The sequence below is a fragment of the Hyla sarda genome, chromosome 11, assembly GCF_029499605.1.
Source record: "Hyla sarda isolate aHylSar1 chromosome 11, aHylSar1.hap1, whole genome shotgun sequence".
In the NCBI taxonomy this organism is placed as follows: Eukaryota; Metazoa; Chordata; class Amphibia; order Anura; family Hylidae; genus Hyla; species Hyla sarda.
The window spans coordinates 19,053,622-19,079,515 of NC_079199.1; the positions used below are offsets into that span (position 1 = coordinate 19,053,622).

Sequence of the window (25,894 nt, forward strand, 5' to 3'; positions counted from 1 at the left end):
GATTGAGCTGAGTTAAACCTCACCCATTTGTCGGCCGTTCATATCCGGGGAACTCTCAATGTCCATAGCAGACCACCAGAGCAGCGGTCTTCCAACTGGAGAGTGGTCTCTCCCTCCAGACATCTTTCATCAGATGACGCTCAGGTGGGGTATGCCAGAGATCGATCTCATGGCAACAAGGTTCATCGCCAAGGCGGAGAGATTCTGCTCCTTTTAACAGGGAAGACAATCCTGTGGCGGTAGACGCTCTCTCAATCCTGTGGAGGTTGAGGCTGGCCTTACATCATCCCTTTTTTTTTTGCCTTGATCCCGAGGGTATTGATGAAAATCAGGCAGGACCAAGCCTCTGTGATAGCCATCATTCCAAACTGGCCCAAAAAGCTTGGTTCTCTCAACTCATTCAGATGAGTCAAGGTCAATTTTGGAGGCTTCCCCCAGAGCAAGCAATAGTGTCAGGGGACACTCACAGCTGCTCAAACCTACAAATGTTCAACCTGACAGCTGATCAGTCCCTTCCACTCTTAGAAGGGCTTTCAGGAGTGGTCTTAAAGACTCTATCGCACTCCAGATCTGAAGCTATTACAAAAGCTTATGGAAGAATTTGGAACATTTTCTTGTCATGGTGTCACCTGTGCCAACTATCCTCCAAGAATCCTTCCATTCCTACCATTCTTCAATTCTTGCAAGACTGGTTGGACAAAGGTTTATCATCTTCCACCCTTAAAGTGCAAGTTCTGTTATCTCGGCCGCCCTCCATAAAGGTCTCTTTCTCAAGACCCCCTAATTAGAAGATTCCTGAAAGGAGCTTCTAGAATAAAGCCTACATTCATCTGACCTATCCCTGCATGGGATTTATCTGTTGTGCTCAGGGGGTTATCATCTCCCCCCTTTGAGCCTTTAGAGGAGGTGGATCTAAGTTACTTACACTCAGTTACCTTTTTGTTGGCCATCACCTTTGAAAAATTAGTCAGTGAACTTCAAGCCTTTTCAGCCTTTGAGCCTTCAGTTCCCCCTGGACAAGGTGGTTCTTAAGTTTTTGCCTATTTTTATTCCTAAAGGGCCAACTTTTCCGAACATCAACCAGGTTATTTCTCTTCCTGTGTTAGCTCCTCTCCCCTCCTCGGAAGAAAATAGAGGCCTTCGTACCCTTGACTTATCGAGATGTCTCAGGATTTTCTTGGATCGATCCAAGGAATTCCGTAAGGATGAAAACCTTCTTATCCCTTTTTATAGTGCCCGGAAGGGACACAAGGCTGCCAAACCAACTGTCGAGGAAGCTATTCAGGAGTCCCATGTTTCTCAGGGTCTGGAGCCCCCTGACTTTGTTAAAGATTACTCTACGAGAGCAGTAGCTACTTCTTTTGCAGAGAGAAGCTCGATTGCTTTGGAACTTATTTGTAAGTCAGCTCCCTGGAGTGCACACTCCACTTTTATCTCACACTATAGAGTGGATGCTAGAATAGCTAGCTATTCCTCATTTGGGCGGTCAGTATTATCCTCCGCCAGGCATGAGTGCCCTCCCATGGGGTTATCTGCTAAATCCCCATCTGTGCCACTGGTTAGGACGTAAGGGAATCGTTAATTTCTAATGATAATTTATTTTCCCTTAGTCCAAACAGTGGCACAACAATCCCTCCCTTTTCTTTTTATTCTATTTTTTACGTGCTACTACACAAGGGGGCAGGGGTATTCCTCCCCCTTTATAGGGGACTTGGGAGGGTCTATCCACTCGCTTAGGTTTGTCAATAAAATTTCCACCGGTCCTAACCAGTTCCACAGGGGCAGAATACCCCATATGTGCCACTGTTAGGACTAAGGGAAAACAAATTATCGTTAGAAATTAACGATTTTAGTTTTCGGACTGGCCTCTGATGGCGGACGGCATGGGTCGTCAGATGACTTATCAGGTTTCCGCAGTGTTTGTACAGATGTCTAAGAGCCACGTTTCCTTTCTTTCCTGTCTTGTGGCCTTTTACTGTGCTTTGTATCTGTGTTCTGAACAGATGTAATAAATTTACAGTAGTCTTAATCAGATGATCTATTTCTATTATTGTTTTGTGTAAGAATCTGCTACTAATGTGTGATCTGTGGTTTCTCCTTCAATTTAACACTGTTTGCGCTATACATCGCCAAACTGGTAGAACGATATATACCGTCATATCGTAGCATATCCATTGATTTCAATTGACTGAACATTGGGGGAGATTTATCAAAAAAAAAAAGTTGCTGAGTTGTCCATAGCAACCAATCAGATCATTTCTTTCATTTTTGAAAAGGCCTCTGAAAAATGAAAGGAGCGATCTGATTGGTTGCTATGGGCAACTCAGCAACTTTTCCTCTGGACAAGTTTTATAAATCTCCCCCGTAGTCTGCAAAATAACAGTAAAGATTTAGAAATGGATCAAACATTAGGCTACTATTAGGCTTTGTTTACATGGAGTAAAGTGTGCAGAATATCCGCATTTGAATGTTCCGCTGCTACTAGGACTGGTCGGAAATCCGAAGAAACAACGAACATGTTCATTGTTTCTGTGGACACAGAAATCAAGATTTCTGCGGCAGATGTTTTTGCTGTGGAAATTCTGCAGTGTGCACAGTACAGCAGGATCCTGTTTTAAATCGGTGGGACGCTGCTGCAGCGGAATTTCCAGGCAGAATATATTCACAAAATTATACTGTGTGAACATAGCCTTAGACTACGTGTTTTGTTGGTCCATTGAAGTCTATGAAACCCCGTTAGGTCCATATGAAGTGGTCAGAATGTCAAAAACAAGAAGTGGGCTATTTTATGCATTTTATGTAGAACCTATAGACTTTAGTGCAGTGGTCTCCAACCTGTGGACCTTCATATGTTGCAAAAGGTTGTCTGAGCATGCTGGGAGTTGTTATGGAACAGCTGGAGGCACACTGGTTGGAAGACACTGCTCTAGTACATCAATACACAGATACACAGATGTTGTACCGCACAGCAGGGTACTGGATTTTCTTATTCTATGTCTCTAGGAAGCGACAGGTACACTTTACAGCACTGGTCTCCAAACTGCAGACCTCAAAATGTTGCAAAACTGCAACTCCCAGCATGTAGATTTGCTGCACCTGGAGGTGCACAGTTTGGAGACCACTACCATATGGATATGTTTTTTGTATAGACCATGAGATATATAGAAAACTTGCTTGTTAATGCCAGTTGTCACTAGGGGGCAGCCTTCACTACACTAAGAAGGTGATTGCTTAGACCAGTGGTCTCCAAACTGTGGTCCCCCAGATGTTAGGAGTTACAGTTTTGCAACATTTCCGAGGGCCGCAGTTTGGAGACCACAGACTGAAAAGGAGCCCTGTGCCCTTTTATTCTGTATTCATGTCCTCTCATTAGGATTAACATATATCCTGTTCTGACAACCAATTTAAAAGTGTCCGCCATTGCTACAAAACAGTAAACAAAGGACAATATTTCACTTTTTTTTCCTTGTACCACTTTAACCCATTAGGGACCCTTTTTTGCAATTCTGACCCCTGTCACTTTATGCATCAATAGCTCTGGGATGCTTTTACCTTCTGATTCAGAGATTTGTTTTTCCGTGACATATTCTACTTTAACATATCAGATGGCTTCTTTCATTTTTAACAAGACCTCTGCAAAATGAAAGTAGCGATCTGGTTGCTATGGGCAACTGGGGAACTTTTCCTTTGCACAGTTTTTGATAAATCTCCTCCAATATGTCTACTATATGTTGGCATCATAAAGTTGACATCTTTTAACTTTTTGAAGACATTAGAAGGTTTCAAAGTATAGCAGCAATGTTCAAAAATTTTCCCAAAAATTTCAAAATCTTAATTTCTCAGGGAAAATCAAAAGTGGTATAAGGAAACAAGCCCCCCAAAATGTGTAGCCCAATTTCTCTCGACTATGGAAATACCTCATATGTGAAAGAGCAACTGTGGGATTTTGGCGAGCAAATTTTGCTGTCATGGTATTTGGGGGCCATGTTGCATTTAGGAAGCTCTTTTACAGAGAGAATTTTGCTGGAATTGAAGTCGGGGGCCGTGTGCATTTACAAACCTCCCATGGTGCCAGAACAGCAGAAACCCCCCACATGTGACCCCATTTTGGAAATTACACCCCTCCAGGAACGTAACAAGGGTTACAATGAGTACTTACATCTCACAGGTTTTTTGAACAGTGGGCCGTAGAAGTGAACAATGTGATTTTTTTTTTACACTATATTGATAGTGTTACCCCAAATTTTTCGTTTTCACATGGGGTAACGGGAAGAGGCCCTGCAAAATATGTAGTGCAATTTTGCCTGTGAAAAAAAATACACCATATCTGGATGTAAAGCGCTATGCAGGCACACTGCAATGCTCAGAATTAGAGATGAGCGAACTTACAGTAAATTCAATTCGTCACAAACTTATCGGCTCCGCGGTGGCTGACTTTTCCTGCATAAATTAGTTCAGCTTTCCGGTGGGCTGGAAAAGGTGGATACAGTCCTCGGAAAGAGTCTCCTAGAACTCTATCCACCTTTTCCAGTCCACGGGAGCACCTGAAAGCTGAACTAATTTATGCAGGAAAAGTCATCAACTGCCGAGCCGAGAAGCTTGTGACGAATCGAATTTACTGTAAGTTCGCTCATCTCTACTCAGAATAGAAAGAGCGCCATTGGGCTTTTGGAGTGAAAAGTTTGTTGGAATTGAAGTCTAGGGCCATGTGCATTTACAAACCTCCCATGGTGCCAGAACAGCAGAAACCCCCCACATGTGACACCATTTTGGAAAGTACACCCCTCCAGGAACGTAACAAGGGGTACAGTGAGTACTTACATGTCACAGGTTTTTTTGAACAGTGGGCCGTAAAAGTGAAAAATGTGATTTATAACACTGAATTGCTGGTATTAACTAAAAAATTTTAGTTTCACAAATAGTAAGAGAAAAAAAAAAGCTCCACAAAATTTGTAGCCCAATTTCTCCAGAATAAGGAAATACCCCATATATGGCGGTAAAGCACTATGTGGGTGCCCTGCATCCCCAAGAGGATAAAACTAGCGCAGGCAGCCATGGAGCTGTCGACATCCTGATTTTGCTATCCGTCGAGTATATATGATAGAATGCATCAAAAGCACACTGTAACGGATTACTTGATATACCCAGAGATTTGCATCGGTAAAACGTAGCGCAATGAATTGCACATCCAAATGCTTATTCAGGTGCACGCGCTTACATACGTCTCTCATTTAAAACAATGTAAAAAAAAAAAATTATATATATATATACATATATATAGATTAGTTAGGAATAGCCGTATTAGTCCAGTGATGCAAAAATATCTACCGTATATCTCTAAAATCGGCACCTTGTAGTCTATTGCCTTTCTGGATCATTGGAAAAACAAGAACATAAGAAAGAAAAAGCAAACATGTGCGCCATTCTAATACAGAAAATAAACAGAAACCACCTAAACAAAATGACAACTGTGGACCTCCAGCTATTGCAAAACTACAACTCCCAGCGTGCCCGGACTTGTAGTTTTGCAACAGCTGGAGACACACAGTTTGGGGTCCCCACAACCCTATGGATATTTTTTTTTGTATATCCCATGAGATGTCTTGGTACATATGACAAACAAGCACCAAAAACCTGCAATAATATCTCATTATTAATGCCAAAGCTGTCACTTGGGGGCAGCCTTCACAACACGGAGAAGGTGATTGCTTATGCCAGTGATTGCTTATATCACAGTCTCCAAACTGTGGTGCTGCAGATTAGAGATGAGCGAATTTACAGTAAATTCGATTCGTCTCGAACTTCTCGGCTCGGCAGTTGATGACTTTTCCTGCGTAAATTAGTTCAGCCTTCAGGTGCTCCGGTGGGCTGGAAAAGGTGGATACATTCCTAGGAAAGAGTCTCCTAGGACTGTATCCACCTTTTCCAGCCCACCGGAGCACCGGAAAACTGAACTAATTTATGCAGGAAAAGTCATCAACTGCCGAGCCGAGAAGTTCGTGACGAATCGAATTTACTGGAAGTTCGCTCATCTCTACTGCAGATGTTGCTAAACTACACCTCCCAGCATGCCCAGACAGCCGTTGGCTGTCTGGGCATGCTGGGAGGTGTAGTTTTGCACCAGCTGGAGGTTCAGTTTGGAAACCTATGGCTTATATGTCTCCTCTCTGTACACTTATCAGCTGGAATTAAAGGGGTTAGCCAGGATTAAAAAACAAAAAACAGTGCCACATCTGTCCTCAGGTTGTGTGTGGTATTTCAGCTCGGTTTCATTGAAGTGAATTGAGCCAAGTTGTAATACCACATACAACCTGAGGGCAGATGTGGTGCAGTTTTGGGAAGAAATTAGCTCTGTTTTTCTATTTTTGGATGATCCCAAGATTATAAATTATAATTTATCCACAGCACAGGAAATAACTAGCTGATCATTGTTCGTCTGACCAAATGTCCCCCATGATAAGGAAGCTTTTGTCGCTAATTCTCATGCGCTGAACTCAACTGTGTTCAGAAGTCCCATAGACAGTAAGTAAGTGGAGTATTGGGCGAGCATGCGTGCTATGGAAATGACCTTTCTGGTGACGATTGACCGCCATCTTTGTTATAATTGGAACCCTTACTGATAAGTTATCCCCCTTAAGGGTATGTTCACACTACGGATTATGAACGGAATTCTGCGAGCGGAGATTCCGTCCATAATCCATAGTGTGAACATACCTTTAGGCGGTATGGACTGCGCGGCACTGCGCCGTCACCATTGATGGCTATGCAGTGTTTGCGGACTTACGCGCAAGGAATGAACATGTTCTTTCTTTGCGCTGAACAATTTCAGCGGCGGAATTGTCCGCCGCTGAAATTGCTCGGTGTGAACGGGTTTCACGGAAACCCATTCACACTGATGTTTATGTTCTCGGCGCGCAATTCCGTGGGGAATTACGTAGTGTGAACATACCCTAACCAAGGGGGAGATTTATCAAAACCTGTGCAGAGGAAAAGTTGCCCATAGCAACCAATCAGATTGCTTTTTTCATTTTGCAGAGGCCTTGTTGATAATAAAAGAAGCAAGCTGATTGGTTGCTATGGGCAACTCAGCAACTTTTCCTCAGCACATTAGTTGGTATCATCCCTTTGTGTGTGGCACATCAATGTTGTATTATTTTGTATTAGTATTTTGCTATAAAAAGTGCTATATGTATTTCAGTTCTGGTTACTAGGGTGGTTTGCAGCAACAACAACAACAACAACAAAAAAGACGTAAAGCAAACTACAAGAAGCGCTACTGAGCAGCTGGACGGACGGCACGCATGCGCGCGAGCATTGTAGTTCTGCGGCTGGATAGACACGCGCATGCGCACTGCTCACGCTCCCGCCATGGCGGAAGAGTCGGGAGTGTTCGTGCGGGAGTTGGAGCGGCGGGACGGTTCGGTGCTGGAGATCCGGCAGCTGAGCTCCGGGGATGTGGGCTGTGTGGTGTGGGACGCCGCCATCGTCCTGTCCAAGTTCTTGGAGCGGCGGGAGAGCGCGGAGCCCGGGCTGTTCCCGGGGAAATACGTGCTGGAACTGGGCTCGGGCACCGGCATTGTGGGCATCATGGCGGCCACCCTGGGGTGAGCAGGAGAACTACAAGTCCCAGCATGCCTTAGAATGCTCTGTCCTTTATAGAAGGTGTCTCCAATCTGTGGCCCTCCAGCTGTTACAAAACTACAATTGTCTGGGCATGCTGGGAGTTGTAGTTTTCCAATAGCTGGAGGTCCACAGTTTGGAGATGACGTAACTAAACTACAAGTCCCAGAATGCTTTTCTAACCAATCCAAGATTGACACTGCAAGTCATTGTTTTCAAACCAGGGTGCCTCCAGCTGTTGCAAAACTACAACTCCCAGCATGCCCGGCCGCCATGACATGGGGATGTAGTATACGTCATGGTCACACGGCGGAATTTCTGAGCAGAATCCAACTGAAAAAATTCCACTTGAAAATACTGTTGCAGCAGAGTCCCATTGTTTTCAATGGAATCCTGCTGCACCTTGCACATAACAGAATTTCCATGGTGCAAAATTCCAATTTCAGTCTCCGCATAGCATTGACGTGTCAATTATTTCTGCAGAATCCGCTCGGAAATACATTGCTGTCTATGGAGATGGTGCCTTTCTAAGCCATCCTAGCACCTTATGCCAGCGCCGTGTGGACATTGCCTAAGGCCAGTTCACAATTGCGCAACTACAACTCCCAGCATGTCCTGACAGCCTGTAGAGCCCAATTTATAGTACATAGAACTATTAAATCCCTTTTAAAAGGTCAGTGGGACTGGTGGGTTATTAAAGGGATAGAGAGAGAGATATGAGAGATATAGATATGAAAAAAAAAAATATATATATATATATATATATATATATATATATGATGAGCGAACTTACAGTAAATTCGATTCGTCACAAACTTCTCGGCTCGGCAGTTGCTGACTTTTCCTGCATAAATTAGTTCAGCTTTCCGGTGCTCCGGTGGGCTGGAAAAGGTGGATACAGTCCTAAAAAAGAGTCTCCTAGGAATGTATCCACCTTTTCCAGCCCACAGGAGCACCGGAAAGCTGAACTAATTTATGCAGAAAAAGTCATCAACTGCCGAGCCGAGAAGTTCGTGACGAGTTGAATTTACTGTAAGTTCGCTCATCTCTAATATATATATTCTACATTAGTTCCATAATACAATACGTAATAAATCCCCTTTAAAAGGTCAGTGGGACTGTATATATATATATATATATATATATATATATATATATATATTTGTATTTTATTTTATGTATTCATATTTATTATTTTCGGCATTAGTTCCATATTACAATACGTGCAGTCCTATGCCCCCTGGTCACACCCTGATCTCCAACCATCCTTTATTCTTACAGAGCCAACGTCACTGTGACCGATCTTGAAGATTTGCAAGATTTGATGAAAAAGAACATCGAAAGCAACTCGGCCCTGATCACTGGATTTTGCCAAGCGAAGGTATTAAAATGGTTTGTATTTCACTCACCTGGAAAATTGGCGCAGATGTCTCTATGTATTATTTGAGATTGGCAAAAAATAAAAATAAAAAAAAAGTTTTTACAAATTTGTGTTTTTTTTTTTGTATTTTGTTATTTCAGGGGTGAGGACATTGTGGATATCTCCCCGTATCCTGACTATATCCTGATGGCCGACTGCATCTACTATGAAGAGGTGTGTGAAGATTTTATTACAGGGATTCCCCACAGGTTAGCAAGTTGCTCTGATAAACCAAACTGGCTGGACGTGTGAGCCGGTGTTTCCTGACCAGGGTGCCTCCAGCTTTTGCAAAACTACAACTCCCAGCATGCTGGGAGTTGTAGTTTTGCAATTATTATATACATTGCCTTGCATAAGTATTGACATTTTGCTACTATTACAACATACTGGTGCAAAACTACAACTCCCAGCATGCCCGGACAGCCAAAGGCTGTCCGGGCATGCTGGGAGTTGTAGTTTTTCTTTACAATTATTGAATATATTTCCTTGCATAAATATTTAAATTTTTGCTACGGTTACATACTGTGGTTTAAATAAACCTTTACCATTTGATTAAGACAACATGCATAGTACTTAATAATAATACTTAGGACTTAAAGGGGCACTCCGGTGGAAAACATTTTTTTTTTTTTTTTTTTTTTTGTGCCAGAAAGTTAAACAGATTTGTAAATTTACTTCTATTAAAAAAATCTTAATCCTACCAGTACTTATTAGCAGCTGTATACTGCAGAGGAAATTATTTTCTTTTAGGGTGCGTTCCCACAGGGCGTATACCCAGCGTATTTGACGCTGCGCAAAATTTATGGCAGCAGCGGGAAATACGCTGCGTATCCCTTGCTCACTATACACACAGGGCTTTCCGGCGGCAGCCCTATGTGTGTAGTGAGTTTTGGAGGCGGAGCCATATGCCGGCGTGTCTGTGACGCGCGGCTCTGCCTCCAAAACTCACTACACACATAGGGCTGCCGCCGGAAAGCCCTGTGTGTATAGTGAGCAAAGGGATACGCAGCGTATTTCCCGCTGCTGCCATAAATTTTGCGCAGCGTCAAATACGCTGCGTATACGCCCTGTGGGAACGCACCCTCAGGATTTATTTTCTGTCTGTCCACAGTACTCTCTGCTGACACCTCTGTCCATTTTAGGAACTGTCCAGAGTAGGAGAAAATCCCCATAGCAAACCTCTCCTGCTCTGGACAGTTCCTAAAATGGACAGAGGTGTCAGCAGAGAGCACTGTGGACAGACAAATTAAATAAAAAAAAGAAAAGATTTTCCTCTGTATTATACAGCTGCTAATAAGTACTGAAAGGATAAAACATTTTTAGTAGAAGTAATTTACAAATCTGCTTAACTTTCTGGAGCCAGTTGACTTAAAAAGACCTAAAAAAAAAGAAAGTTTCCACCGGAGTACCCCTTTAATAATAATAATAATAATAATGTTGGACCATTAAATAAAATCGCAATTAAATCAATTTATAACTGCGGTTATACCATGAGAAAATTCCCTGTTCTGGGAGGGGAAGGGGCGAACACTTTTGCAAGGCACTGTAAAAAAAATAAATATATATATATTTATATATATATATATATATTTTTTTTCTACATTTATCCTTTTATAGTCTATTCACATGTACAGTATTTTGCGCAGATTTGATGCACAGGATTTTCTGCTGCAGATTTCAATGTAAACTAAACATAGTTTCAAATCTGCGCAGAATACTGTATGTGTGAATAGACCCTTAAAGGGTTGTATAGGTTTGCAAAAACATGGCTGCTTACTTCCATGAACAGCGCCTCTCCTGTCCACAGGTTATGTGCATTATTGCAGCTTCAATCCATTCCCATCATTGTAGCACCACTGTAATACCAGACACAACCATGTGGCAGCTAAACTAAAGCGGCCGTTTTTTGTTTGTTTTTTATATATTTTTTTTTAAATTCACCTTCCTTATAACACAGTCCCTAAAGCCATTACTGAAGACCCTGAGGGACCTGGCAAGTAGCGAGACTTGTATTTTATGCTGTTATGAAGAGCGGACCACCGGGAAGAATCCCGAAATAGAACGGAAGTTTTTTGAGGTAAGAACTATATGATTTTCATAACTATTTACCCTTTCCTAATGGTTGTAGTTGGTCCTATGCACAAAGACTGTTCTCCAACCTGTGACTGTCCAGCTGGGAGTTGTAGTTCTCCAACAGCCACAAGTAGGAGACCACTGACCTAGAACATGAAGCCCTGGAGATCTGCTATGGTAGGAATGATATGGTTTATTCACTAACACACACGGGTGCTTTCATATGGAAGTCCCCCTATCTGTATATATTTGGTAGCCGTGACAGCGCCCGTTGCCAGTTTTCACCCTGCTTTCCTTTCACCCAGAATGGCAAGGATCTGTATCATTATACACGGTTACTTTGCTTTCTGTCTTCTTCTATTCATTGAGGGTCACAGTAATTCTATCCGTCCCATAATTCTAGCATCATAGTCAAGAACCAGAAAGATCAGGATGATCACAGTTGCACCTTCCCGTCTCACTGTGTTTCCTTTTTTGCAGCTGCTGAAAATTGATTTTGACTATGAGGAAGTGCCCATTGATACACACGATGAGGAGTACCGGAGCGAGGACATTCATATTCTACAAATCTACAGGAAAAAATAAGTAAGTTCTGTGTTGTGAAGGTTCCTCCCTGTTTATTTCTTATAGGGGTGCTCTTCGGCTGTCTGGGCATGCTTGGAGTTGTACTTTTGCAAAAGCTGGAGACTCAATGTTTGGAAAACATTGGTGTTACAAAAAGCTCTGCAATTTCCTCAATTCCTCAGACTTTTTGTTTTATTTTCTCACAATTTGCAAGGGCACTCTAAGCTATTCAAAGATCGTAAATCCCTCATAGTCCTGATCATATCATACAATTATACTATAGATACATGTAGACAAAAAAAAGTGTGGCAGTCAGGATTTCGGGATGTAATTTCATAATGTCTCCATTAATTGACTGCAAACAGAGGTTTTACACTTCTGACCTTTTTATCTTGGTTCAAATCGCCAACATACAGGTACAGTTTAAGGGTTAAAGGATACCTCTCATGATCTTGTTAAATGTTATAATCCTCCCAGGTCACTGCCCCCATCATGATAAACCTCCCCCGGCCTTTATTTTTTTATTTTTTTGTTTGTTTTCTACCTTGATATTGCTTTGTATTTTCTGCTCAGTCTCCGTCAGATTCACAGACTGTGAAGGGGCGTTCCCCAGCAGGTGTGACATCATCTGAAGCCATACAGGGGATAACTTCCTCCCTCACTCAGTTACACACAGCCCAGAGCAGTTGAGTGGGAGATGAGCTATGATTGGCTAAGGCTGCACCCCCCAAGAGATAGGGGGAAATGTGCTTTGGACAAGTAGGGAGACACCTAGTGGCAGCTTCTTTAAACACAAAACTTAAATTTTTTTCAAGTACATTAGAAAGATTTATTTACCATAAGGAGTGGAATAGCAAAAATTAGTTTTAATGACAGTGCCCATTTAATCATTGTAATAATTTCACTCATCCCGAAGCACAGGGCTACACAGAGATGTTTGGTCTCATGGTGCTCATGCTAAAATCTTGGGATGGACTGAACTTTAAAGCGGTACTCCGAAAGATTTAAAAAAAAAAAAAACGTTTTCAAATCAACTGGTGCCAGAAAATTATACAGATTTGTAAATTATGTCTTATTTATAAATTCTAATCATTCCAATACTTATCAGCTGCTCAATGCTGCAGAGGAAGCTGTGTAGTTCTTTCCAGACGGAGCACAGTGCTTTCTGCTGACACCTCTGTCCATGTCAGGAACTGTCGTTTGCTATGGGGATTTGCTCCCACTCCTGACCATTCCTAACAAAGGTGCTGCAGAGAGCACTGTGGTCAGACTGGAAAGAACAACACAACTTCCTCTGGAGCATACAACAGCTGATAAGTACTAGAAGGGTTAAGATTTTTAAATAGAAGTGATTTACAGATCTGTATAACTTTCTGCCACCAGTTTAATTGAAAAATAAATTTTCCCACCAAAGTAGCCCTTTAATGCAAACCTGAAGGTCCCCAGAAACTCATAGGCCATCCCTGGGACCTGACAGGTAAGGAAAACAGCGTTCCAATACTGCTCTTCTCAGCCGTCTGCAATGATGCAGAGAGTTCATAACTAAATTTAAAAGGGGTACTCCACTGGCCAGCATTCGGAACAGTGTGCGCACTGCGGGGGTCGGCCATGCCCCCTTGTGTCGTCGAGCCACTCCCCCTCATTGCAAGTCTATGGGAGTGGCGTGGCGGCCACCACACCCCCTCCCATAGACTTGCAATGAGGGAGCGTGGCCTGATGTCAGCAGTGTGCACAGAGTTCGGAACTCAATGTTCCGAGTGCTGGCCAGTGGAGTACCCCTTTAATTGTCACTGGCCGTGACTGTTTTTCAGCCACAGGAAAGGGGGATGCTGTGTGCTGTTGTATACATCTAATTCAAATCCTTGTGTGCAGACCTTGAATAACTTAAAAGGTATTATAAAGCCCCAAAAACATCCCATGTACACAGGATAGGGAATAATCATCTGATCTCAGATGAGAAAAAAAATTCTGGCTGGATAACCCCTTTTAGCCCTACGTCTCACACATGTGCAGGGTATTTCATGCTGCGGGAAATGTGCTGCATACGCGCTATGAGCAGACACACAGGGCTTTCCTGCAGCACCCTTTGTGTGCAGTAAGGTTTGAAGGAGAGCTGAACGCACAGATATAACTATGATGTGGGGACCAGCCTCCAAACCTTACTGCACACACAGGGCTGCGGTGGTGGGGAAGCTCTGTCTGTCTGCTTTTAGTACGTACGCAGCATATTTCTTACTGCATATGAGGTGTGTGTGTGTGTGTGCATACCCTTTTATTAGTATTTTTTTTCCCTATATTACACTGCTCTTCTCTTATCCCAGTATTGTGTATCACAAGGATTATGGGGTTTGCAGAGTTTTTTATGACTTATGTTTTCTCTTTCTTCAGCTCTTTAAAAATGTAAAAAGAAAAATTGGACCGAAAAGTCATCATCGCTTCATCAGCGTTACTGGAGCCGTATGCTGTGATAAGACACTGGTAAATGTGTGCCGGATGGCGGAGGGGACATTGGTAGAGGATGAGATTATGGTTTAGGTGTATTTTGCAGCCACCTGTAGGTTCTTCCTACCCCTGCACATCACTGAGGAAGAGACTGTGCCCCTGGGGGGAGGGTTAAAGGAGACAGTCTACACTAGTGATCTCCAGCCAGAATTCCCCAGGACACAGCTATAACACCTTGCACATTTACAATAAGGGTACATTCAGACGAGCGGATTTACAGTGTATTTTACGCTGCTGAAGGACCTCTGTATGGTGTCCTTACATGTGCCTGCTCGGAGCGGCAATACGCCACTGCGTGCAGACACACTGAAGCGATGTGCGAGTCGCTGCACATGCATGGTGTACTCGCACATATCGCGGCTGCTCCCCCTGCTCAATGAGCTAGGCCGAGAGCTTCAGCAATGTGAGAGTATACTGCGCACACCGAATCGCACGTCACAGTGTGTCTGCTCGTAGCGGCGTATTGCTGCTCCAAGCAGGCACATGTAAAGGCAGCATATAAAGATCCTGCAGCGTAGGATCCGCAGCGAAATATGCGCGGAAAATCCGCTCGTCTGTACGTACCCTAAAAAGGCAAAATGGTGCTGAACCAGAACTGTAGAAGCTTTATCCATCGGGACAACAAACTTATTGGAGGCAGGAATGGAATTGGGGATCACACGTCTGCAGTATGACCGATCTTCTGCTTTACACACTACTGAATAACATTGGGCCTAAAAAGTCGCCTTTCATCTTACAAGTGCTTCTTCTAGTGATCTGAAGTCAGGGTCACATGGTGGATTTATACGCAGTCTTGCTTTGCCGCAGTATGTCAGCTCCTGATCCTTAGGATCTGTTGATATACAGAGAAAGCTGTAGGGATCTGTGTATTCTCTGTGATCTGTGCCCCATGTGTAATGAATGGTATGAAGGCAATAGAAACATATATATATATATATATATATTATATATATATTTTTTTTTATTATAACTCCTTATATAGCGCACACAGTCCGCAGCGCCGTACACTCAAACTGGTCCCTGTCCCCATTGGGGCTCCCATTCTAAACCAGTGTTTCCCAACCAGGGTGCCTCCAGATGTTGTAAAACTACAACTCCCAGCATGCCTGGACAGCCTTTGGCTGTCCAGGCATGCTGGGAGTTGTAGTTTTGCAACATCTGGAGTCATCCTGGTTGGGAAACACTAATCTAAACCGATCAGTATGTTTTTGAGGTGTGGAAGGAAACTGGAGTAAACACAGAGAGAACTCTTTGCAGATGTTGTCCTTGGTGGGATTCGAACCCAGGACCCCAGCGCTGCAAGGAAACAGTACTAACCACTGAGCAACAGTTTCTTAGTTGTTTTTTTTGGGGGGGGGAAGGGGGGGGAGGGGTTGTGTGTGTTTTTAACTTACAAAAGAAAGTGGTAAAACGGAGTCTGCATAAAAGTTAACATATATTCTATTTTTTACTTGTGTAGAGACTAGAGATGACCGAACTTACAGTAAATTCGATTCGTCACGAACTTCTCGGCTTGGCAGTTGATGACTTGTCCTGCATAAATTAGTTCAGCTTTCAGGTGCTCCAGTGGGCTGGAAAAGGTGGATACAGTCCTAGGAGACTCTTTCCTAGGACTGTATCCACCTTTTCCAGCCCACCGGAGCACCTGAAAGCTGAACTAATTTATGCAGGATAAGTCATTAACTGCCGAGCCGAGAAGTTCGTGACGAATCGAATTTACTGTAAGTTCGCTCATCTCTAATAGAGACTGACAAAACTGACCGATTGGAGAAAAATGAATTATAATAAGGGTTGCTGGGTAAATGTGCCTTAAAGGAAATCTAAAGCTGACACTGCAATTCATGTTCCAAATTGCTGACACTGTTAGATAAGCTGTTACCTGTCTTTGCTTCAATAGCGTAAAATAAATAAATAAGAATAATTTTATTATTTGATGCCAAGCACTTGAAGTGCTGAGGGCTAGATGCCTCTATACTCCTCTTCCCATCCCTGCTTGATTGACAGTCAGCTGGAAGATGAGCCCTGTTTCCAAATCTCACACCTGCATACAATTTGTATTCACAAAGCAGAAACAAGACTTAGGCTGGGTTCACACCACGTTTTTGCAATACAGTTCCCGTATAAGGTAAAAAAAAAAGGATTCCTCAAAACCGGACTAAACTATCAAAGCGTATGTTCAAATTTTAATCCGTATACGGTTTGAAAAATAATGTTTATGAAAATAATAAAGTACACATTTATAACTTTTCATTCCATTATGAATGAAGTTTCACTTGTTTGTTTGAAATTCCAAGTCAAAAACCGTATGGTGCAAATCAGATGGAACCGTACGTACATACGGTTCTGTACGGTTCCCATTTACTCCCATGTAAAAAATAAATTAAAAAATACGTATACGTTTCAATATGGTTTTTCACCTGGACCAAAAACCGTGGTATTCTACGGTTTTGGGTACGAGAAAAAAAAAAAGACAAAACCCGTACAGGATGCAAAACGGACACAACCTGGTGCATCTTTTGGCATACGCTTTTTCAATGGAGAGTCAATGCGTACGGTTTTCAATGCGGTTTTGTTCGGTTTTCAAATTGAAAATGTATACGGGAACTGTATTGCAAAAACGTGGTGTGAACCCAACCTTACAAACAAGGCTCTCACCTGTGAATCCAGCTCTTTCCATGCCACAGTAAGCCGGTAATCTGTTTCTCCCCTGGACTTTCTCCTCACCTGTTCAATGTGGCCCTTCTCTTTTCTATAGACCTGTATGGGCAGTGTAACCTGATCTCAGTACAGCTGCAAATTTATCATCATTCTGCTAAAGACAGATTTCTATTAGTGATAAACCTATTAGAAAGGGGGAGAGGAAAGCAGAAGGAAGCATATTTCTCTGATCGGATATCTTACAGAATTTCTTATTTGTATTGATTCATTCAAAGTTCTTTAAAATCATAATGGCGGGAGGGCAGTACAGAGCAATCCCAGGAGCTTAGCCTCCTCTATACATGGGTGGCAGATGACATCTGGCAACAGTGCACAGGATAAGAGAGAGTTCTGATCCTGACTGTTCAGTCCCTTAGGCATCTGACCAGAGCATCTAGAACAGTGTTTCCCAACCAGGGTGCCTCCTGATGTTGCAAAACTACAACTCCCAGCATGCCTGGACAGCCAAAGGCTGTCCAGGCATGCTGGGAGTTGTAGTTTTGCAACACCTGGAGGCACCCTGGTTGGGAAACACTGTTTTAGGCATTGGCGCTGACATAAGCTGCAATGAGGGCAATGTCCTATAGGGGGTGCTAGTGTTTTACAGACTGTGTCTGCCTACAATAACAAAACTACAGCAGAAAGCTTGTCTACATAATCTTGGTAGTCCAACAAAAAAAGGTATTACAAGATACTGCAACTACCGATGATTTTGCTTTATTTATATATATATATATATATATATATATATATATATATATATATATATATATATTCGAATCTTTATTAAAGTTCCTAACATCAGAGCCATACACTTAAAGGGGGTACTCCGGTGGAAAACTTTATTTATTTATTTATTTTTATTTTTTTAAATCAACTGGTGCCAGAAAGTTAATCAGATTTGTACATTACTTTGATTTAAAAAAAATCTTAATCCTTCCAGTACTTATTAGTTGCTGAATACTACAGAGGAAATTCTTTTCTTTTTGGAACACTTTTTGTCTCTGCTGACATCATGACCACAGTGCTCTCTGATGACATCTCTGTCCATTTTAAGAACTAAGGAGGAAGTAAATCCCCATAGCAAACATTTGCTGCTCTGGACAGTTCCTAAAATGGACAGAGATGTCAGCAGAGAGCACTGTGCTCGTGATGTCAGCAGAGAGCTTTGTGTTCCAAAAAGAAAATTTCCTCTGTAGTATTCAGCAGCTAATAAGTACTGGAAGGATTGGGAGTTTTTAATAGAAGTAATTTACAAATCTAAAAAATACAGTATAGCCCGGACCTTCTAGGTGAGTATAAAATAGATATACGTGGATCGTGCTTCAATAATAATTATCATTTATTTATAAAAATAAGATTTATAAAAATAAGATTTCAACACTTCTCACAGGGCCCTTGTGAGAAGAACATACACATTAAAAGGCAACCTAACAATGTATTAGGCAATAATATTAAAATTATAAACTTGGCATAGAGTAAAAATAGCAGAGTAAGATCTGTACCATGCAAATGTATTAGAAAGTTGCTCTTGTAGATGTTTAGGGTAAATGTGTCCCTTTTAGATACAGTAGCAAACAGTTTGTGTTATTGGAAATTGTTACCGGTCTGTAAATTGTAGCTCAGGCGGTGGATAATGCTCCCGCAACGGCTGAATGTCCGTGGTGTGCACAGTTCACTGTGCGGTGCTTCCAATTTGTAAGCTTGGTCCAGTAGGGTCTGAGCGTGGTGGCAGTCGCTGTCGGATAAGGCGCTGGCAGGCGCCGAAGATCGTGATGGTGTCCGGGGACTGCTGGCGCTGGCGTGCGCTAAAGTTGGTATTCCTCACCGCTTTGTAGACAGGACCATATACTGGAGGGCTGGAAGTTCACCTCGTGGTGCCGGCGTCTGACGTCAGAGCCGGGATGGCTACACCAGAATAGTTGCACCGGGATGGATCTGAGCTGCTGGACCGGGTAGGTAGCAGAGTGAGAGCGCTAATAATGGTACAGTTCATGAAGTGTAACTGGCCATGAAATTTGGGCACAGTTTAAATACTACTATGCCAGTAGATACCGACTAGACGCGTTTCAGGGTTGTATAATATAACCCTTTCCTCAGTAGTCATGATAGTTGCCATAGATCATCAGTGTTTTTATATGGGCACAAATCCCACCCCTTAACACATTGATAGATAATAATAAAAAGCATAAATGGATTCAATGGATCGGTTCACCTAGAGAGCAGTACTAAGTATAGAGTAGTGTGTGAATTCTGTTGGAAGATTGTAACGATGCGTTTTCCCAAACAGATGAGTTTTTTAGTATAATAAAGAGAAATAGTATTAAATAACAGACAGTGTATTGAGAATAAATAGAGGAATACAATAAAATACAATGAAATAAAACAGGAATGAAACAAGAAAAGTAATAAAAATAAAAAATAAAACTAAATGTAGATAACCATAGATATAAAATAATTATAGTAGTCAAAATATGATGGAAATAAGAATGGAATAAAATATAAAAAATGAGAAAAAAAAAGAAAATAAGAATAAAAGCTTAAATATAAAGAATATAAGAATAAAAATAAAAGTAAGAAAAATAAAATAAAATTAGGAAATAAATAATTAAAAAATAAAAATAAAAATTAGTGATGGAAAATAAAAATTAATATAAATAATAATAGAATGAGACAAAATGTAAATAAATAAATAAAAATAAATAATTAAATAAAAAAGTAATAGTGACATAAAATAATAATGGATATAAGGACATCGTTGTAGATGAATCTATAGGGGATGAGGTCAGCCCATGGGATAACCCCTTAATGACCAAATAGGGGTGTTCCAATGGGCCGAGTAAATCCCCTATAAAAATCCAAAGAGTTCGAAGTTGGAGTTGAGTCCGCCAGGTTCTAATGTTGCAAATTCAAATATTTTCTTGCTTTCCGCTTTGGACATTTTCAATAAGAAACTGCCCCCTCGCCAATCTTTTTTGATTAGCTGGAGACCAGTGAAGGAGAGAGAGGACATGTCACTATTGTGAACTGTGGAGAAATGTGCAGACAGTGGATGTTTCAGGTTTTTGTTTTTAATATTATTAAGATGTTCAGCTATCCTCATTTTGAGGGCCCTTTTAGTTCGGCCAATATATTGCTTCTTACATCCACATTCTATAATATATAAGACACCCTTTGAATTGCAAGTTATTAGATCTTCAATTTTCCATTTAAAAGTGTTGGTTTGAGAACAAATTTCTACAACTTTTTTGGGGCCCTTTATTTTTGTGCAATTGGCTCATGTTCCACACCTAATAAATCCTTTGGTGGTTAGCCAGGAGTTGCTTAGTTTCTTTGGGGGTGGTTTTATGGATGGTGCTATAGTCAAGCCTAAATTTGGGGCTCGGGTATATACTATTGGGGGACGTGACGGTAGTAGTGGGCCCACCTCTCGATCTTGTTGTAATAGATGCCAATGTTTTTTAATTATTCCTTCTATTTTTTTGTATGATCTATTAAAGGGAATCACCAATTTACCTCCAAAACTGTCAGCATTATTGATTTTTTCTCTTTTTGTAAAAAAGGTGGTCCTATCTAGTGTTCTCACATGATCCAGAGACTGTTGAAGTAGCTGATCGGGATAATCTTTCTCTTTAAACTGATTGGTGAGTTGTTGTGCCTCTTCCAAAAATTGTTCGTCTGAGGTACAATTTCTTTTTAACCTCCGATATTGTCCTTTTGGGACATTAATCAACCATCTAGGTAGATGACAGCTGGAGTAACCTATGAAGCAGTTCTTGGCTGTTGGTTTGTAATATGTCTTACATATGAGGTTGTCCCGATCAGCACTTACAACAATATCTAGAAAATTGATACTGGTTTTACTGATAGTGGATGTGAAGTGAAGATTGTGATCATTAGTGTTCAAATTAGTTATAAAGTGTTTTAAATCAACTGTGTCCCCCTCCCAAATTAGGATAATATCGTCAATGTACCGCTTCCAGAGCACCAGGCCTGCGCCAAGCCGAGGTAAGATGGTACTCTCCTCCCATTTTGCCATAAATAAATTGGCGTAGCTTGGCGCAAACCTGGTGCCCATCGCGGTACCAATTAACTGCAAATAAAAATCCCCTTCAAAATAAAAATAATTGTGAGTTAGAATGAAACGAATAGCTGAGGTGATGAAATTAATCTGAGGTGATTTAATGTGACCTTGTTGAAGGAAGTGTGTAACTGCTGCTATTCCTTATTCGTGCTTAATGATAGTGTACAATGATGATACATCTAAAGTGGCTAATATGTGTTTATCAGTCCATTTGAATTTTTCCAAGATTTCTATGATCTGAGTGGTATCCTTTAAATACGTATGAGTTTTTTGAACAAATGGCTGGAGAAACCTATCCACGTACTGGGACAAGTTCGAAGTAATCGAACCTATCCCAGACACGATAGGTCTCCCCGGGGGGTCGATTAATGATTTATGTGTCTTTGGGAGACAGTAGAATACTGGGATTCGATCTGGGGTCCCAAGTATAAAAAGATGTTCCCTTTCATTTAAGATTTCCTCTACCGCTGCCTCTTTGCACAATTGTTGTAATGTTTGAGAGTATTCCTGGGTGGGGTCTGATTTTAACTTCTGATAAATAGTTATGTCTCCCAACTGTCTATTGCATTCTTGTATATAATTAGTAGTGTTTAATATAACAAGTCCACCCCCTTTATCGGCGGGGCGAATGGTAATCCCCTCCAATGTTTGGAGTTCTTTTATTGCCAATTTTTCTTTATGAGAAATATTATCTTTAAAATGCTTAGTATCTTGGATACCCCTCAGATCATTTTCCACCAATTTTTTAAAAGTGGTAACATCAGGCCCCATTAGGTGTTTTGGGTAAAACCATGACTTTGGTTTACATTCAGTGTGAATGTATTCTGTTTCACTCATTGTGCGTTCAAATGGGGTTTTCTGAAAGTGTTTTTTTAAACAAATATTACGGATATATTTTTCTACACCTACATATGTCTGAAATTTGTCTAGTGAATGTGACGGGGCATATTTTAAACCTTTATTTAGCAGTTTTTCTTGTGCTGGTGTCAAAATGTGATTACTTAAATTTATAATGGATGTGTTCCCTGATGGGGTTTGACTATTTTTAATGGAGGTTGTGTTGTGTGATCGAGCTCGATGTCTTCTGCGTAGCCTCTTTTTTTGTTTGGTGTTCCTAATAGCTGTTGGGGAGGGGGGGACGAGTGTATCTCTGCTGATATCATGTGGGTTTTTGGTGGGGCTTTGGATAATAAAACTTCTCTGTATGTTGATTGGTTGTGTTGGTATTTTGGTTGAGATTTGTTCTGATAGGATTGGTTTTTGTAATAATTTGGGCGAGGGTGATACGGACTGTTCCTGTATCCTGTAAATGGTCTGTAATTGTTTCTTTGGGGAGAATTTTTGTATTGGGTATCTTCCCTCACATAGTGAGGTCTTTTGTAATTGTGGTTTGACTCTAAAAAATCGCCATTCTCTGAAGGGGGGGCAAAGCGGTTCTGAGTTGGTACATTATACTGATTATAATTTTCCTGTGTACTAACAGTTTGTTTCTGTTTTTGTGACTGCCACAGTAATTTCTTGTTTTTTCTGTTAATTATCTCCATCTCTAATCTATCCAATTTATTACAAATTTCTTCTTGATATTTTAAGTACTCTGAGTTTTGGTCGAACTTGTCCATTTCAGATTTTAATTGATTGATTTGTGAATCACAGGTGTTTAACAATTCCTGTCTTCTGTCTATGACAAGTTGTACCAAGCCTCTCGAGTATTCTTTTAATGTTTTATTCCACTTGTTATTGAATGTCTCTCCTTCAAGGTCTGCAGCGGGGTTTTTTGATAAACTTAAACCTTTGGGGATAATATCTATCTCCAATAAATGGGATAAGCTTTTAATTTCCCACTGATTCCTTAACCTTTTGGACATTATAACCTCCAACTTTTTGAATGTCTGAATTACTGCTAAATTATTTTGCTCTATAGGTAAATCATATTGTGAATTGTTAAATTTATATTTCTCAATAGATTGTTTTTTGCTCTCTAGGTGTGACCAAATATTCATTGTATAAATATATTATAGTTGGAGCACGTTCACACTAGGTATAACAAGTCAAGAAAGAAAAAACTATGTAGGTGTGTGCAGCTCACAACTATTACGCACCGAGGTCAAACGGGACAAGCAACTATACCTTAATTGCTAAAAAAGGGAAAACCAAAAAATACAGTATAGCCCGGACCGTCTAGGTGAGTATAAAATAGATATACGTGGATCGTGCTTCAATAATAATTATCATTTATTTATAAAAATAAGATTTATAAAAATAAGATTTCAACACTTCTCACAGGGCCCTTGTGAGAAGAACATACACATTAAAAGGCAACCTAACAATGTATTAGGCAATAATATTAAAATTATAAACTTGGCATAGAGTAAAAATAGCAGAGTAAGATCTGTACCACGATGTCCTTATATCCATTATTATTTTATGTCACTATTACTTTTTTATTTAATTATTTATTTTTATTTATTTATTTACATTTTGTCTCATTTTATTATTATTTATATTAATTTTTATTTTCCATCACTAATTTTTATTTTTATTTTTTAATTATTTATTTCCTAATATTTTATTTTTCTTACTTTTATTTTTATTCTTATATTCTTTATATTTAAACTTTTATTCTTATTTTCTTTTTTTTTTTCTCATTTTTTATATTTTATTCCATTCTTATTTCCATCATATTTTGACTACTATAATTATTTTATATCTATGGTTATCTACATTTATTTTTATTTTTTATTTTTATTACTTTTCTTGTTTCATTCCTGTTTTATTTCATTGTATTTTATTGTATTCCTCTATTTATTTATTCTCAATACACTGTCTGTTATTTAATACTATTTCTCTTTATTATACTAAAAAACTCATCTGTTTGGGAAAACGCATCGTTACAATCTTCCAACAGAATTCACACACTACTCTATACTTAGTACTGCTCTCTAGGTGAACCGATCCATTGAATCCATTTATGCTTTTTATTATTATCTATCAATGTGTTAAGGGGTGGGATTTGTGCCCATATAAAACAACTGATGATCTATGGCAACTATCATGACTACTGAGGAAAGGGTTATATTATACAACCCTGAAACGCGTCTAGTCGGTATCTACTGGCATAGTAGTATTTAAACTGTGCCCAAATTTCATGGCCAGTTACACTTCATGAACTGTACCATTATTAGCGCTCTCACTCTGCTACCTACCCGGTCCAGCAGCTCAGATCCATCCCGGTGCAACTATTCTGGTGTAGCCATCCCGGCTCTGACGTCAGACGCCGCCACCACGAGGTGAACTTCCAGCCCTCCAGTATATGGTCCTGTCTACAAAGCGGTGAGGAATACCAACTTTAGCGCACGCCAGCGCCAGCAGTCCCCGGACACCATCACGATCTTCGGCGCCTGCCAGCGCCTTATCCGACAGAGACTGCCACCACGCTCAGACCCTACTGGACCAAGCTTACAAATTGGAAGCACCGCACAGTGAACTGTGCACACCACGGACATTCAGCCGTTGCGGGAGCATTATCCACCGCCTGAGCTACAATTTACAGACCGGTAACAATTTCCAATAACACAAACTGTTTGCTACTGTATCTAAAAGGGACACATTTACCCTAAACATCTACAAGAGCAACTTTCTAATACATTTGCATGGTACAGATCTTACTCTGCTATTTTTACTCTATGCCAAGTTTATAATTTTAATATTATTGCCTAATACATTGTTAGGTTGCCTTTTAATGTGTATGTTCTTCTCACAAGGGCCCTGTGAGAAGTGTTGAAATCTTATTTTTATAAATCTTATTTTTATAAATAAATGATAATTATTATTGAAGCACGATCCACGTATATCTATTTTATACTCACCTAGAAGGTCCGGGCTATACTGTATTTTTTGGTTTTCCCTTTTTTAGCATTTAAGGTATAGTTGCTTGTCCCGTTTGACCTCGGTGCGTAATAGTTGTGAGCTGCACACACCTACATAGTTTTTTCTTAATTTACAAATCTGTTTAACTTTCTGGCACCAGTTGATTTAAAAAAAAATAAAAAAAAAGGTTTTCCACCGGAGTTCCCCTTTTAAAATGCCTGTATACGAGATGGTAGCAACTGAAAAATGGGGCGTAGTGGGGATGTGCAGAGTAAAACAATAAACATATGTGCAATGTTATCCAACACACCTTAGGTGTGAGTACAATGTAAACGGGTATACAGGTATGGCAAAGTATACATAAAAAAATATCACAATACAAGTGCAAAATACATTAGAACAAACAGCCATAAGCAAACGTGATACCCACATGTAAACACTCGAGATCACTACCAGAACACCCGCCCCTGCGATTGTTTCAGAAATGGTTCCTTGCACTCCGCACCTTCTGTTTGAGGATTCACCACAGATGCTCAATAGGGTTTATGGGGGGTCTTTCCGAATAATCGCTGTGGTATGTGTTTTTTAACTCCTTTTTTTTTTTTTCATGGATGGCTTTTTAACTCACTGCACCAAATTTACAAAAAGGCGCAAGTCTGGCTATAAATTTGGTGCAATTTCACAAATGACTTATGTGTGCGCAACATTATCAAGAAGTTTGTAACCCATGGCACTGTAGCTAATCTCCCTGGGCGTGGACGGAAGAGAAAAAATGATGAAAGGTGTCAACGCAGGATAGTCCGGATGGTGGATAAGCAGCCCCAAACAAGTTCCAAAGATATTCAAGCTGTCTTGCAGGCTCAGGGAGCATCAGTGTCAGCGCAAACTATCAGTCGACAATTAAATGAAACGCTATGGCAGGAGACCCAGGAGGACCCCACTATGGAGGAGACCCAGGAGGACCCCACTATGGAGGAGACCCAGGAGGACCCCACTGCTGACAGAGAAATAAAAAAAGCAAGACTACATTTTGCCAAAATGAACTTGAGTAAGCCAAAATCCTTCTG

At 40.7% G+C, this 25,894-nt stretch overlaps 1 protein-coding gene across 4 annotated transcripts in view; it reads left to right on the forward strand.

The window, feature by feature from the left end:
- Positions 1-7,321: 7,321 nt before the first annotated feature.
- Positions 7,322-25,894, forward strand: part of VCPKMT (valosin containing protein lysine methyltransferase) — a 77,512-nt gene continuing 58,939 nt past the window's right edge. For 3 of the 4 annotated variants that reach the window (XR_008849047.1, XR_008849048.1, XR_008849049.1), the window contains exons 1-6: positions 7,322-7,604; positions 8,902-9,012; positions 9,142-9,214; positions 10,998-11,117; positions 11,594-11,698; positions 14,066-14,155. Coding sequence is in view for 1 of the 4 variants with exons in the window: in XM_056547247.1 (XP_056403222.1) it covers positions 7,345-7,604; positions 8,902-9,012; positions 9,142-9,214; positions 10,998-11,117; positions 11,594-11,698 (669 nt within the window). In the remaining 3 variants the exon portion in view is untranslated. Of the gene's footprint in view, positions 7,605-8,901; positions 9,013-9,141; positions 9,215-10,997; positions 11,118-11,593; positions 11,699-14,065; positions 15,232-25,894 lie in introns of those variants that run through there. The other variant, XM_056547247.1, reaches the window with a different exon arrangement.